This window comes from Nicotiana tomentosiformis, chromosome 4, assembly GCF_000390325.3.
Source record: "Nicotiana tomentosiformis chromosome 4, ASM39032v3, whole genome shotgun sequence".
Lineage (NCBI taxonomy): Eukaryota > Viridiplantae > Streptophyta > Magnoliopsida > Solanales > Solanaceae > Nicotiana > Nicotiana tomentosiformis.
The window spans coordinates 64,642,605-64,659,078 of record NC_090815.1 but is presented as its reverse complement, the minus strand read 5'-3'; the positions used below and the strand labels follow the sequence as shown (position 1 = coordinate 64,659,078).

At 42.6% G+C, this 16,474-nt stretch overlaps 1 protein-coding gene across 1 annotated transcript; it reads left to right on the top strand.

Moving 5' to 3' along the window:
• The first annotated feature begins 1,489 nt into the window (after positions 1-1,489).
• LOC138909823 (uncharacterized) lies at positions 1,490-2,893 on the top strand. The gene is made up of 2 exons (XM_070201040.1): positions 1,490-1,632; positions 2,167-2,893. The coding sequence occupies exons 1-2, from the start codon at positions 1,490-1,492 to the stop codon at positions 2,891-2,893; spliced, it is 870 nt and encodes a 289-aa protein (XP_070057141.1).
• Positions 2,894-16,474: the final 13,581 nt, after the last annotated feature.

Below are 16,474 nucleotides of genomic sequence, written 5' to 3'. Positions count from 1 at the left end.
CAACAGGTGAAATAAGGGTGATATGTTGAGGTGGAATAAGGGTGAATTTGTACTATACGGTCGGATCGGGTTGCACGTCGTAACAGGTGGAATAAGGGTGGATTGACATGGTGAAATAATGGTGAATTATGATACAGATATTGATATATGGTGGGATCGGGTTGCGCGTCGCAACATATATATATTATTTACTGTTGTTGATATCGTTACAGTGAAATAAGGGAGGAATTTGTGTTGTCTGGTGGGATCGAGTTGCGCGCCGCAACAACCTATATGTTTCCATTTCTTGAGCTGTGTTGGTTTTTTTGGGTATTTGTATCTGAATTATTAAATATTGGTGATTCTGGATGACACTGGTTTATTCTTGAGGCTGTGGTTATTATTTTCAGTTGGCTATTTAATTCTGTTTAGTATTCCTATTTTCTATCATTATTATATACTGCGTTCAGGTTGTAGTGTAAGTGACCTGCCTTAGCCTCGTCACTACTTCATCGAGGTTAGGCTCGGCACTTACCAGTACATGGGGTTGGTTGTACTGATACTACACTCTACATACAATACAGATTTTGGAGATGGTCCCAGCGGCGACTACTAGATAGCTCAGATTGGACAGCCTGCAGAGACTTGAGGTACAACTGCTCAACGCCCGCAGCTCCTGAAGTCCCCTTCTTTATTTTTATTTAGTTGTGTAGTTTCATTCAGAGATGTTTGTATTTATTTTAGACCCTTGTATGTATTACTCTAGCAGCTTATGCACTTGTGACACCGGGTTCAGGGATCTATGGCAGATATCTTTACGGTTTTAGCTTCCACATTTATATTTGGATTACTGCAGTTAAATTAGTTCTTCTTCATTAATTGAATTTAAATTATTAAAAGAGATAAATTGTTCTAACGTTGGCTTGCCTAGCAAGTGAAATGTTAGGCGCCATCACAGTCCCGATGGTGGGAATTTCGGGTAGTGATAAGTTGGTATAAGAGCACTAGGTTATATAGGTCTCACGAGTTATGAGCAAACTTAGTAGAGTCTGGAGGGTCGGTACGGAGACGTCTGTACTTATCTTCCGGAGGATATGGAGTGAGGAACAATTTCACTTCTATTCTTCTCTGTCGTGCAATTTTATTATATCATTGCTGATTGGACACTTCTATTCTGTTCTCTCGCAGATGGCGAGAATGCGTACCACAGCTTCAGTTGAGCAGCAGCCAGAACCCCCAGTGGAAGCTCCTACGAGGGAATAAGGACGAGGCCGAGGTCATTCCAAAGGCCGAGGCAAGGGGAGAGCTCAGCCCAGAGCTCGAGCAGCAGCACCAGCGGTGGAGCCTCGGGTAGAGTTTGATGAGGAGGTTCCAGCCCAGGCTGTGCCTGTCGGACCAGCTCACGTCCCAGAGGGGTTCATTGCCACCCTAGTGCTTCAGGATGATTTGGTCCTTTAGAGACCAATAGGGTCGATTTTGCTGCATTTCATATGTCAGGTTCCGCCAAGAAATGGTGGAGAGATTATTTGTTGATCAGATCAGCTGGGTTGCATGCTCTTACTTGGAACTAGTTCTCTCAGCTCTTCCTAGAGAAGTTTCTTCCTATCATATTAAGAGAGGAGCATCGTCGTCAGTTCGAGCGTCTCCAGCAGGGCAATATGACTGTTACTCAGTACGAGACCCGTTTTGTAGATTTAGTTCGTCATGCTCTTCTTCTGTATCCTACCGAGAGAGAGAGGGTGAGGAGGTTTATTGACGGACTTGCTCAGCCTATCAGATTGCAGATGGCTAGGGAGACTGGGAGTGAGATTTCTTTTCAGGCGGCTGCCAATGTCGCCGGCAAGTCGAGATGATTCTTGCTCAGGGAGGTCAGGGGTCTAACAAGAGACCTCATCATTCTGGTGGGTTCTGCGGTGCCTCATCTGGAGGCAGGGGTTCTTTTGGTAGAGGCCATCCTCCCAGGCCGTTTCATTTAGCGCTTCAGGTATCCCATAGTGCTTCAGGGAGTCATGGTCCTTATGTGCCTCATTCTGGACAGCCAGCCTACAGTGAACCACCAGATCCTATTAGTGCACTCCCTATTCAGAGTTACTACCATGGCCATCCGGCCCGTTCGGGTCAGTCTTAGTTTTCACCACCATAGTACCAGGATGGATGTTTCGAGTGTGGTGGTTATGGGCATATCAGGAGGACCTGTCCGAGATTATTTGGCATCACGCCACAGTATCAGGGTTCTCGTGCCATAGTTCCGGCACCAGTTGCTGCACCACCTACTCAGCCAGCAAGAGGCAGGGGTCAGGCAGCCAAAGGTAGAGGCCAGACTGTTAGAGGTGGAGGTCAGACTATTAGAGGAGGAGGTCAGGCCGTTAGAGATGGAGGGCAACCAGCTAGAGGCCGTCTCTGGGACGTGGTTCAGGATGGTAGGGCCCAACCCCGATGTTATGCTTTTCTAGCCATAAATGAGGCTGAATCATCTGACGCCGTTATCACAAGTACTATTTCAGGTGGCAGTAGAGATGCTTCAGTTCTATTTGATCCGGGTTCTACTTACTCCTATGTGTCATCTTATTTTGCTTCATATTTGGTTGTGCCCCGTGATTATTTGAGTGCTCCTGTGTATGTTTCCACACCTGTGGGGGATGCCATTATTGTAGATCGTGTTTACCGTTCGTGTGTGGTCACCATTGGGAGTATTGAGACTAGTGTATATCTTCTACTTCTCGAGATGGTTGATTTTGATGTTATCTTGGGTATGGATTGGTTGTCACCTTATCATGCTATATTGGATTGTCATGCTATATTGGATTGTCACACCAAGACGGTGACCTTAGCGTTGCCGAGGTTACCTCGATTAGAGTGGAGGGGGACTCCTGGCCATTCTACCAACATTGTTATCTCTTATGTGAAGGCTTGACATATGGTCGAGAAAGGGTGTCTAGCTTATTTGGCTTATGTCCGCGATTCTAGTGCGGAGGTTCCATCCATGGATTCAGTGCTAGATGTTCGAGAGTTTCCAGAGGTGTTTCCTGTAGACCTGCTGGGGATGCCACCCGACAGGGATATTGATTTTTGTATTGACTTGGCTCCGGGTAATCAGCCCATCTCTATTCCGCCATGATGTATGGCCCCGCCAGAGTTGAAAGAATTGTAGGAACAGTTGCAAGATTTGCTTGATAAGGGCTTCATTAGACCTAGTGTCTCGCCCTGGGGTGCGCATGTGTTATTCTTGAAGAAGAAGGATGGATCGATGAGGATGTGCATAGATTACCGGCAGTTGAACAAAGTCACCATCAAGAACAAGTATCCACTGCCGAGGATTGATGACTTATTTGATCAGCTTCAGGGTGCCAAGGTGTTTTCGAAGATTGATTTGAGATCTGGCTACCATCAGTTGAGGATTAGGGCATCTGATGTCCCTAAGACAACTTTTCGGACTCGGTACAGGCATTATGAGTTTCTGGTGATGTCCTTTGGGTTGACAAATGCCCCATTATCATTCATTGATTTGATGAACCAAGTGTTCAAGCCTTTTTTGGACTCCTTTGTGATCATGTTTATTGATGATATCTTGATGTACTCCCACAGTCGAGAGGAGCATGAGCTGCATCTCAGGATTGTACTTCAGACTCTGAGAGCCAGCCAGTTGTATGCTAAATTTTCAAAGTGCGAGTTTTGGTTAGATTCAGTCACTTTCTTGGGGCACGTTGTATCAGTAGAGGGCATTTAGGTAGATCATAAGAAGATTGAGGCAGTTCAGAACTGGCCTAGACCCACTTCAGCTGCGGAGATCAGGAGTTTCTTGGGTTTGGCGGCCTATTACCATCGATTTGTGAAGGGGTTTTCATCTATAGCAGAAGGGTGCCCCGTTCAGATGGTCAAACGAGTGTGAGGCAAGATTTCAGAAGCTCAAGACTGCTTTGACTACAGCACCAGTGTTGGTGTTGCCCACAGGTTCAGGATTTTATACGGTATATTGTGATGCGTCCCGTGTTGGGTTCGGTGCAATATTGATGCATGAGGCCACGATGATTGCCTATGCGTGATGGCCGTTGAATGTTCATGAGAAGAATTACCCTATCCATGACTTAGAGTTGGCAGCCATTCTTCATGCGCTGAAGATTTGGAGGCACTATCTTTATGGCGTGTCGTGTGAGATCATCACTGATCATCGGAGCCTTCAGTATTTGTTCAAGCAAAAGGATCTCAATTTGAGGCAGCGGAGGTGGTTGGAACTATTGAAAGACTATGATATCACCATCTTGTATCATCCCGGGAAGGCCAATGTGGTGGCCAACGCATTGAGTAGAAAGGCAGCGAGTATGGGCAGCCTTGCGTTCATTCCAGTCGGTGAGAGGCCGCTTGCATCAGATGTTCAGACTTTGGCCAACCAGTTTGTGAAGTTGGATATTTCAGAGCCCAGCCATGTTCTAGCTTGTACAATCGCTCGATCTTCCTTGTTTGAGCGTATCAAAGATCGGCAGTATGACGACCCTCTTTTGTTGGTCCTTAGGGACACAGTGCGGCACGGTGGTGCCAAACAAGTTACTATTGGAGATGACGGAGTCTTGAGGATGCAGGGTAATGTTTGTGTGCCTAATGTGGATGGAATTCGTGAGTTGATTCTTGAGGAGGCCTACAGTTCCCGGTATTCTATTCACCCGAGCGCCGCCAAGATGTATTAGGACTTGCGGCAACATTATTGGTGGAGGAGGATGAAGAAGGATATAGTTGCTTATCTAGCTCGGTGCCTAAATTGTCAGCAAGTGAAGTATGAGCATCAGAGACCCGGTGGTTTGCTTCAACAGATAGAGATTCCTGCGTGGAAGTGGGAGCGTATCACTATGGATTTCGTTGTTGGACTCCCACAGACTTAGAGGAAGTTTGATGCCGTTTGGGTCATTGTGGACAGGCTAACTAAGTCAGCGCATTTCATTCCTATGGCAGTTACCTATTCTTCGGAGCGGTTGGTAGAGATTTACATCCGTGAGATCGTCCGTTTTCACGGTGTGCCCGTGTCTATCATTTCTGATCAAGGTACGCAGTTCACCTCGCACTTCTGGAGGACAGTACAACGTGAGTTGGGCACGCGCATTGAGTTGAGCACAGTGTTTCTTCATCAGACGGACGGACAGTCCGAGCGCACTATTCAGATATTGGAGGATATGCTCAGTGCATGTGTTATAGACTTCGGAGGATCGCGGGATCAGTTTTTGCCCCTTGCAAGGTTCGCCTACAACAACAACTACCAATCGAGCATTCAGATGGCTTCCTATGAGGCATTATGTGTTGATGATTGTTGGTGCAGACATTTTGGGTTGAACAACGTGCTAGGGAGTAAAGGAAACTTTTTGGCAGAAAAAGACATTTCTACAGCTCACTATGCGGCGACAGAATCACTCTGCGGGCTGCAGAATGGCCGCAGAGTGAAGCAGGTAACTGGGCCGCACATCGACCGTGGAACCAAGATGAAACTTTTTCGAAAGGAAGTTTTGTGGTGCATTATGCGACCGCAGAATGGCCGCAGAGTGGGGCAAAATTGCCCAATTTTGGATGGCCATTTCACGGCCCATTTTGTGAACCACAGAAGCATTATGCGGTCGCATATGCGATCGCAGATTGTGTTTCAGAGCTTCATTTTTCTGGTTTTATAAACCCGACCCCATTCTTATAAAACACTGTTAAGGGTCATTTTAGAAGGTTGAAACTTAAATTTTAGAGAGAGGGGAAGGTGGTCTAGAGTGAGAAGAGGAGTTCTAAGTCATTTGTTCAACAATCTTTGTTCAAACCATGAAGATTTCTCTACGGTAACTCACAAGGTCTTCAACCAAAAGATTGAAGTGGCTAGGATTTCCGGAACATTGTAGTAAATTAAAAAGCTCGAGGCAAGGTATGTTGGCTAAATTCCTCTCTTAGAATTGAATTCCCACGATGATCTTCTAAGTCCCGAGTTGTCCATTATGAATTGACTTTTCTGAATAAGTTTGGCATCGGATGATGTGTATATATATATATATATATATATATATATATATATATGAATATGATCAAAATGTGCCTAAGACCCTAATTTGCTCAAGTATGTATTTACCTAATCTGAATAAGAGATCATATGTGCCTAAAACCCTAATTTGCTCAAGTATGTGTTTAAAGTCTTAATTTGAAAGGCCTTATTGTTGACTATCCATTATAATGATTGAAAGTGGAATTGTGAGCATAAATTATGAAGTACAGCCAATATGCCAAGAATGTTATTGCGTTATGGATGATGATGCCAATAAAATGAATGACTTGTAAAAGAATATGAACTGAGTGGTAAATGCTCTTAATAATAAATGCCTTGGGAGTATCATTTAGCCACCGAGGAATGGTAGGTCGGAATAGACTAACCCCGAAACTACACGTGCCAGTGTAGGAGTGACAGAAGGTTAAATCCCCGTGTTAATATGATGAGACCGTTCCCCCTTATATGGGAGTAGATTAGTGTGTTGAGATGTTTTCCCCTTAAATGGGATGAGATTATTGTTAGAGACATGTGATGTAATGTCGATCAACACGACATTGTGGTAAGACGGCTTAGCTGACTGGGCTGAGATCGGATGCCATGCCGCGCACATGGTGGTATTGTGAGTGTATGTCTCGGGGTGAGACAGCTTAGCTGGTCGGGCAAAGATCAGACTCCGTGCTAAAATACGGTGCTGTATCGGTGCTAAAGATCTCCCAACTTAAATCATCGAGACCTATTTGAACCTTAACTTGACACCTTTATATTGTTTGGGTCTTTTATTGATTTCATGTTTTATTCTCCGTTTACTGTTGCCCGTTCTATTGAGAAGATTTTTAGTTTTACATACTAGTACTATTCCATATGTACTAACGTCCATTTTGCCGGGGGCGCTGCATTTTTAATGGATGCAGGTGGTTCCATAGCAGGTGGTATTGATCAGCGATAGCATCACACCATCTCCTCAACTGAGTTGGTGAGCCCTACTTTATTTTGGGGTCCTGTATCATTTATCCTTTGTACATAGCATTTTGAGGTATAGCCGGGGCCTTGTTGCCGGCACTGTCATAGCACTCTTGTGTTCCTATTAGAGGCTCCGTAGACATAGTGTGGGTTGTATCTATTTTTGGGAAGGTTAAACTAAAAATGTTGTAATTGTATCATCTGTACCACTTTAACAATAATTGTACAACGTATTGTTTTAAAGACTTGTTAATGACGTAACTAATTGAAATGAACTGGTGTTTTTCACATGACTTCTTACTGACTAATTCATGAAATGCATTCTTCTCTTTATTTGTGGGTGAGTTGGGTAGACATCACTATGCAAGCTTGCTTGACTGGGGTAACTCTGTTGAGCGTCGGTCGCGCTCCCCGAGGTTAGGGCATGACAGGTGGTATGAGTTGTTCCAGCGGATAGTAATCAGTGCGCTATGGTGGTGTCCAATCCTGGTATTCTTGCACAGTATATTCATACCCGAGTCCAAAGCTTGTGCTATGATAATGTGGTCATATGGGTTCCATGATCCCCTGAAACGTTCGGCCAACACCCTTGCCTAGTTCATATCCCAACCATGCCAATATGTTTTCTATATTATTGCTCCACCATCGATCTTTCTCAAATGCATTAACCCGCTCAATGCAGTGTTATGTTTCTCCTCCCAATTTTCTCTTATTTTCGATGACTGGCATGGTCTGGTTGGGGTAAATAGCGTTGCTTCCATCTCCATGAATGATCACCTCCTGATGATTCCACTCAAACTTCACAACCTGGTGCAGGGTAGAAGCGACAGCCCCAACGGCGTGTTTCCATGGTCGTCCTAACAACAGGTTGTAAGTGGCAGCTATGTCTAACACTTGGAATTCGACATCAAACCAGGTCGGGCCCATCCGTAGATCAAGGTTGATTTCTCCGATAGTGTCTCTCTGAGATCCATCGAACACCTTCACATTAATACTTCCCATCCATATCTCATGCAGGCCTTTACCTAATTTTTTCAGAATGGTCAGCGGGCATATATTCAGGCTCGAACCTCCATCTATTAGGACCCCGGCAATGAACTTATCTTCAAATTGCATAGTGATATGCAACGCTTTGTTGTGACACAACACTTCTCGCGGTAACTCATCTTCGTGGAAAGTAATTTTGTGACTCTCCAGTACCTGTCCGACCATGTTAGCCATCTCCCCGCAAGTGATACTGGTGGGAACATAAGCTTTGATTAACACTTTCATCAAGACATTCTTGTGCTCGTCTGAATTTTGCAATAGTGACAAAATTGATATCTGGGCGGGAGTCTTGTTCAGGTGATCAACAACAGAGTATTCCCACGCATGTACCTTCTTCCAAAGAGCGTCATTGCCTGTCTCAATGACATGTGGTTTAGATGCAGTTTCTTTACTTGTTCCTCCAAGATTCTCAGGTGTGTAAACTCTGTCAATTCTAGTCATACCTTGCGTAGCACCTGTATATTCCATTTTGGCTTTTCCTTTTCTTCTTGCCTCTGCAACATAATCCCATGGGATGACATCAGACTTATAAGACGGTGTGGGAGCTACCATCATGGTGAAGGGCGTAGCTACCTTGACCTCAAACCGTGCATGGGTTTGTACCACAATCGGTGAAAAGGTGACAGGAGATGTTTTGGGAGTATCCCCCTCTTGTATAATTCCAATGGATCCCTCCTGATCCCATTCCTCATCAAATTCTATCACATTCACTTCCTCACCCCTATGATCCAGGAGAGGGTTATTACAGACATTTGGTGCGGCTTCCTTTGCCTATATAACCTTGGTGTCTATCAGTGTCTGAATCTTGTCCTTTAACATGCGGCATTCTTCAATGGTAAGAGCCTTCATTTCTTAGTGATAGGCACAAGTTTTGTTGGGGTTAACCCACTGGAAAGGGTTCTCAACAACAACAACAACAAAAATAGGGGTGATGTAACCAGTCTCCTTTAGCCTCTCATACAGTTGGGCTATAGGTTCAGCGATTGGGGTGTATTGTTTAGGAGATCTGTGGTCAAAGTTTTGTCGTGGCTTTGGGTAATTTTGGCGGGTGGGCGGAGGTGAATAGTAATATGTAGGTTGGGTATTATATGTATGGTAGGTGGTGGGAGGGTATTGGTATTTTAGAGGTAAGGGTTGATATGTAGGTGGAGGTGTTTGGTATGTAAGGGGAGACTTGGGGCTCTAAGTTACCATCACTGCACCCACTTACTTCTTCTTCGAGATGCCTCCTGATTGCAAGGCTTTTTTTGTGGCTTGCAGTGCCTCAAAATTATTCACCCTCCCTCCCTTGATTCCTTCTTTTATCCTTTCTCCTAACTTGATGATGTGTGAGAACTTGTGATTCTCGATAACCATCAGCCTTTCATAGTATTGTGGATCTTGAGCTTTAACAAAGAACTTGTTCATTTGTTCTTCTTCAAGTGGAGGCCTCACCTTGGTGGCCTCTAATCTCCAACAAGTAGCATACTTGCGTAAGGTTTCTGTCGGCTTCTTCTTGAGGTTTTAAATATAGAAAACGTCAGGCGCGTTCTCTGTACTGAACCTGAACCTGTCCAAGAAAACCGATGCCATGCTCACCCAATTTGCCCACTTCTTCGGATTCTGACTAATCCAACAAGATAGGGCATCTCCTGTAAGACTTCACATGAACATTTTCATGCAGATTTGTTCATTCTTACCCACTCCTACGAGCTTGTCGCAGTAAGTTCTCAGCTGCACCTTTGGATCACAAGTGCCGTCAAACATCACAGACTTGGGAGGTTTGTAACCCTCCAGCAGTTTTACATCTGGCTGGATACACTAATCTTCGTAGTTTAAACCTTCAACACCCTTCCTACCTTCAACACTATGGACTCTCCCTGTAACTTTCTTGAGTTCTTTTGCCATGTTTTAAATGAGCAGGTCCTTCTCGGTCGGCTCAGTATGTATAGGGTTTGTTGTAGGGTATGGGGTAAGGTTTCCACGTATATCGGGTTGCCTTGATGAGTTTCTGGAACTTGGGTATATGGGTGATCATTCATTGAGGCTTGAAGGGGATCAGGGGTAGGTTGTGGTGCGTTTTGAGGAGTGTGATAAGTGATGGTTTACGGATATTAGGTCGACTGATGGCAGTGTTGTTGAGCGGTTTGCACTGGTGGTGGTTTAAGGTTTTGGGGAGGTGCGAGATTGTGATACTGGTGCGGTGCAGGAGGATTCGGAGCTATGGGTGGTGGATTCTGGTTTTGTGTGTTTTGTGGTGGTGTTTGGTTCTGAGTGGTTGTGTTTTGCTGGTTGATGTCATGAACATTTAGGGTAAGGGAGAGGTTTGCTAGATTTCGGACCAATCAAGCTCACCCTGCAGCTCCAAGATTTTCTGCTCCAAACGTAAGACCAACTCATTATGTCCCGACATACTTCTTTCGTTTGACGTTTCAACATTCTCTGCTATGGTAGCATTGTTTTTTTGAATACCACTTAAATCATCCATCTTCCCTTTGCCTTTGCCTTTTCCTTTACTTTTCGAGTCGCTAGGTGGAGGAGGAGGTGGAGGACCTCTAGATCTGGTGTTGTATACTAACGATGCCAGAATGCACGAACCAACCTTTGGGAATGGGAATAATCAAAAGGTAACCAAGTCAGTAAGACGAAGTAAAAGAGTGTTTGCAATATTTAAGCATGTAGCACATAAGGTTATGCAATAATTCGCGTCCTAATTTTTTGAAGACCTCATTGTTCCTGAGGTAGGCCTAAGCGACACATAGACTTGGAGAAAATTCATGCCAACATTTGCCGCATTTCATTAGTGCGAAAATAAGCCAAATCAATCTTTCACTAAATCGACAATAATAATAAAGTCACTATTGGCATTAAGCCTTATTACATTGAAATCTAATCTAATCTAGAAAGCAGTAAAGGACATTATCTCCTAAACTACTTGGTACCTGAAAGACCTTCTCCATGCTTGGCTCTCTTGACCCCATCAATCACATTCCCGAGATCGCTCATGTTCAGTAGCAAGTAAGCCTTTGCCAGCTTCCCTCTTTCATCATAGTCCATGCCTTGACAATCCCAAAGCCTCTTTCTCATCTCCCCTTCCAGCTCCATCAATCCTTGCTTTAGATATTCTAACCTCTTTGTCGACTAATTGGCAATCTCCTTCCATTCCCTTATCGCCTCCATGTTCACTCTATGTTGTTCCAGATGCTTAGCTTCGGACTCGAACACCCTTTTGTGTAGCCTCTTATACTTTACCTGTGCTTCGGCCACCACATCTATTATCCTATCTTTCAGATTGACTCCCGGTTTGACATCCCCAACTATGTCGTCCTCCAACCATGAGAGATAGTAGTACATATGACCGGCGTGATACCTGTCTGGTTCAATGCTCTCTCCTTCCATGATGATCTTTTGGTTCGACATGTGTTGCGCTTCGAACTTGAATAGGATGGCATCCCCTTTGAAATCTGCCTTATACTGAACCATGTTGGTAACCCGAGGTATGAACTGTTTCCTTCCAGCTTGCCTTATTACCCTTATAGGAGCGTAAGAGTAGATGTCTCACAGCCCGATCAATACTAAGTGAGTAGTCCCTTTGGATCTGATAATGAACTCACTAATAGGAAACCATTCAAACATCCAATGCACTTGCTCGTCTGTCAGATTGCTGAAGAAACGCACCCAGCCTACAGCATTTCCAGGCTTTGCAAACCTGTTTGGAATGAATGTCACTTTATTTGGTTGATGACTGGATATGTAGTCATTCAGTGTGTCACGACCTAAACCGATGGGCCGCGATGGGCACAACGTAACGTATCTTTCTCATTACCTCATCATATACACGTGACATACGGGCCTAATAGGCCAACATGATAATTTATAAACTCAAAACATTGGCCGACAAGGCCGTACAATCTTTCATGTACACGACATATGTCTACAAGCCTCTAAGAGTACATAATTTTCATAAAGGTCGGGACAGAGACCCGCCATACCAAACTATACACATCTAAATCATACTGACCAAACAAGAAACTCCGGAGCAAATGGAGTGCACCAATATCTTATGCTGAGCTGATCGCCTACTTGGAGGACTCTCGACCTGTCTATCGAAACCTGCGGGCATGAAATGTAGCGTCCCCAGGCAAAAGGGACGCCAATGAAGGCACTATACTGAAAGTTGAAACTGAACTGATAATATAATAACTAAAAGCAACTGGAAGTCAATGATAATCTGAAGATATGCTTACCTGTTGATACTGACTCAACTCTCTCAATATAGTAAGTAAAATAGTTGTCCGGCCTTATAAGGCTCGGTATATATATAACTGCTCTGCCGTAGTAGGCTTGCTCATAGGCGCTCGGCCATACTAGGCTTTGTATCTCGGCCAACTGGGCTCGGTCATAGGCGCTCGGCCACAGTAGGCACGGTATATAACTTACCATCTGATCAGAGGTTGCCTAATAGGGGCCAGCCCATTGATTATAGCTCGATGGTAATGAAAATACTGTAATATTATATATATATATATAGATTCTCTGTTCTCATGACTGGAAAAAAAGAAATACTTAATTGGATATGAAGTCCCGATAAGGAGAATACTGTAACTTACAAGACTAGGAAAATATACATAAATTCCGGGTATGAATTTTTCTTTATGCCTCGTTATCAAACTCGTGTAATTACGAGATCATGCCAAAATGAAAAAAGGGCTTAGCCTTAACATAAATCCGTATGATATTCTTGGAAAAGGTTGCACCGTACTCCCTTAGAATCGCAAAATCCCATTGATATTACGCAGTATAATTTCGTATGAATTTCTTCACAATTTTAAGAACTGCCGTTGCTATTTTAACATAAAGTCCCATATGAACTCCAAAATCTCCTCCAAAAATGGATTTTTGATATCAATTGAATACAATTGTAAAGATGACTAACATAGTCATTCTTTCCACGTTTTTGAGGGCTAAGTGCATAGTATACTTTCATTTTTGAAATGGGGAATGAACCTTGCTGAAAATTTCTTATGGAAATCTCACATTTCATATCATCTCTTTTTGTTAGAGATGTCTTTTATTATAATGGATGTGAGACCCACTTTATAAGGCTTACTTGGCCAACAATTTCCTCCAAATATGACACCTTGTTTTGTAATTCAATAGTCATTACTTTAGACATGGGTTGCTGCCACGTTGGGGAGGATTTAAGCTTATCCAAAGTTTATCCATCCATTTCCTTAATTACATGGTTAATCTTCCATTAAAAATCCACAATTAACCAAATATTCACATAATTAAGAATTATCTCAAATTACATAAAATACTACTCACTTTTGTCATACTTTATACATCTTACTATCATGGACATGTGATACCTTGTATGGCACTAGTCCATAAATACCGGGTATTTTAGCTCGGGCCGTATTTTATCCCAAAATGCAAAACTTTGACGAAATTCATTTGCTTCGATTCGCTTACCCTCTCGCCTTCTTTATCCCTTGTTAGAAATAACATAATACGTATAATCTCAAAATAATCTCATTTTCGAGCTTACGTCGATTAACTTACGACGAAACATTAACGTACAAAAACAAATGCGGGATGTAACATCTCATTTTCGAGCTTTCATCAATTTATTTATGGCGAACTTCCACATACGAAAATATGGGGTGTAACATCCTTCCCCCCTTTGGAACATTCATCCTTGAATGTTAACTGATGCACTTATCATTTTCATGACTTATGCCTTCCGATTACTTTAGTACTCCTCTTGCCATCTAGGAAATTGTTCTATGAATGAATCCCAAAGGCCAAGGCATTCCTCCCTTTAGGCCTCTGACTTGTAGTCGAAATCTTTCCAATCTCGTAACTGTTGCTACCTTCTATCATGCAGCCTGTACGACTCTAACTTTGTAAGTGCGCCTTTGCGACTCTTCTCTTCTCTTTCCTCCAGCTTTTGGCCAATCTCTAGTTTTCACTTTGTGAACATATACAAAATTATGTCAAGCTGTCCCTTTGGGCATCATTAGCTTTAAGCCATACTATACCACAATTCTTACTTCGATTTATCGTTGCGGAGGTCTGCTACCAAATTCCAGCTTACTCTTGTTGCTTATCCTATATGTATAAATCTAAGTCCTTTAATGTTTCCCTCATTACTGTTCATCTTAAGAATGACGAACTAATCTCAGCTTATACTTTGTGACTTTTGTCCATCCATTATGATTTGCCTCAATATTGATCTACAATATACCACTGATAATTTGAAACTTCTTACATAAAACCTTGCCACTAGGGCTTACGTTGCATCGAGGAATATTTGAAGTGATTTCCGTAATCGTATTTCATAGTATCTCGATGTGATTCGCCTTATGGGGGTATTCTGATCTCATGCCGTTTGCGAAATCCTTTCTCCTTCTCCCTTTTTTCTTTCTTCATATCATTATTCAGTCGAAGGCCCAACCATTATCTTTTATCTGTCACAATTACACCTTCATTTCACTACAAGGGCAGCATTCCATCTCTTCTAAATGCTACTAGTCTTAGACTCCTTTGAGTTCATTCAGGCTATACTGAGCCTTCTATAACTTAGAGAACCCATCGTCTCTCATGTCTTCTTGGGCTTAATCTCGAGAACTGACCCATTCTTGTCACCTTCTTACTCGCCCTTTCTCATCCTTACTTCTGTCATAAAACCTTGTCATTTTACTATACTTTAGCTTGTGACCTCTACGTATCTATTTATACTATTCACAACCTTCCTTCAACTTGCTTGCACCGTTGATTCCCTTATGTTATTCTAGAACATTAAGCGAGACATCACATTGTCTCTAACTCTTCTTTACTCTCTTACTAGATCTCTCGGTACTTAGAAACAATAGGCTGGAAGGTACGCCATTGACGATGCTGCTATCGTTCTTGGATATTGAATCCCAGTGCTTCTAGCCTTCTATCCGAAGCATGGACTATTCACGATCTTCTGCCTTTGAGTATCTTGTACGTTGTTCACCTTTACCTTGCTTACCTTAAAATCTCGCATCGTATCTTCTACCTCTTTCATGACCTCCCTTCCACATAGGTATAATTCACGTCCATAACTTGAAGCTCTACTATAATACTTGCACCTCTGGTGCATACACAATTCGGTAAGAGCTTCATACCGACTTCTTATAAGGTTGGTACTTCTTCTAACTGGCTTCCTTATAGAGCCATTATAGAATATGGTTGTTGCATTATCTCTCTTGCACCTCTGACATTAAGAGTGATTCTGCCATGTTCTCAAGCGCAATTTCTATAATTTTCTAGGTCCAATAATCAGACCCCCGATTTACTTCGTTGTTGTAACTCTTTAGTTTCCTTTTCCTTCTGATCAACCTTTATGTAGGCTTAAGCTATCTTTCGATCTGTGGCTCATGGCAGTAGTTATTACTTTAGCCCTTCATGGATGCTATGGAATATCCATGATACAATCTTATAACAATTCAATCTCTTGTCTATGACGTGGGCTCAATTCATTCTTTTAACATATACCGGAATCTTCTACGGCTATATGATTGTCAACATATATGCCGCATGGATAATACTACTAAATCTTAGGTACATTCATTATGCAATTATCTCTGTATCATTGATCGAATAATTTCTTTCATTCCTTCTCAACTTTCTTTAAATGCAAGCAATTGCTATTCCTGATCGTTATGCCTCCTTCTTGCGTGCATACTTAGCTTATTTTAGTGCCCACACATATTGGAATTCCATACAACCCATATGATCTTGAATATCACCTTTTGGTTTTGATATATATATATATTTTTTTCTTCTTCCCGTTCATTAACCGCGATAGGTGCCACCTGCTGATGGAGTGTATACAATGTTGTTGTGAGACTGTTGTTACATGACCATTTCCTCTTTAGGTGATTGTGCTTGGTTAAAGCCTTTTCTCTTATTTCCTCCGCTAGTCTTTCATTGTAGTACTTAGGGAGGACCCTCTGATTCATGCAAGGCTGCAAGCTTATTACATCGTATACTCGACGAAATTTTTGATGTTCGTACTCATATATAAAATTCTTTAGTTACTTACCTCCATACTTATATGCTTGTATGGTTGCTCCCAAACTGAAGTTTTGACTATCTTCCCTTAACACTCATACGGTATCTTTAAATACCCCAACTCCTATCCGAATATTTCTCAAGGTCACGATGTCATATTTGCGAGACTGAATTCCCCATGTTGGGGTTCACTCATTTTATCTTGCACGATCTATTGATTTGTCTATATCCTCTTGTCTAGCCATAACTAGGCTATTCCTAAATCAACTACTAACTACTCATTGGCTCATTCTCATATCAATATTCTGCTTAATCTCTCATGGATCATTTCTTTTATCTTAACTTACGTCCAGCACTGGCTCCTTATCTATCAATAATATCTCAGGCAGGAACCCTTACCTCCTCTCCTTGACGTCATGTTTGCATAATGTTCTGGAATCGTAGCGTATCTGCAGGACT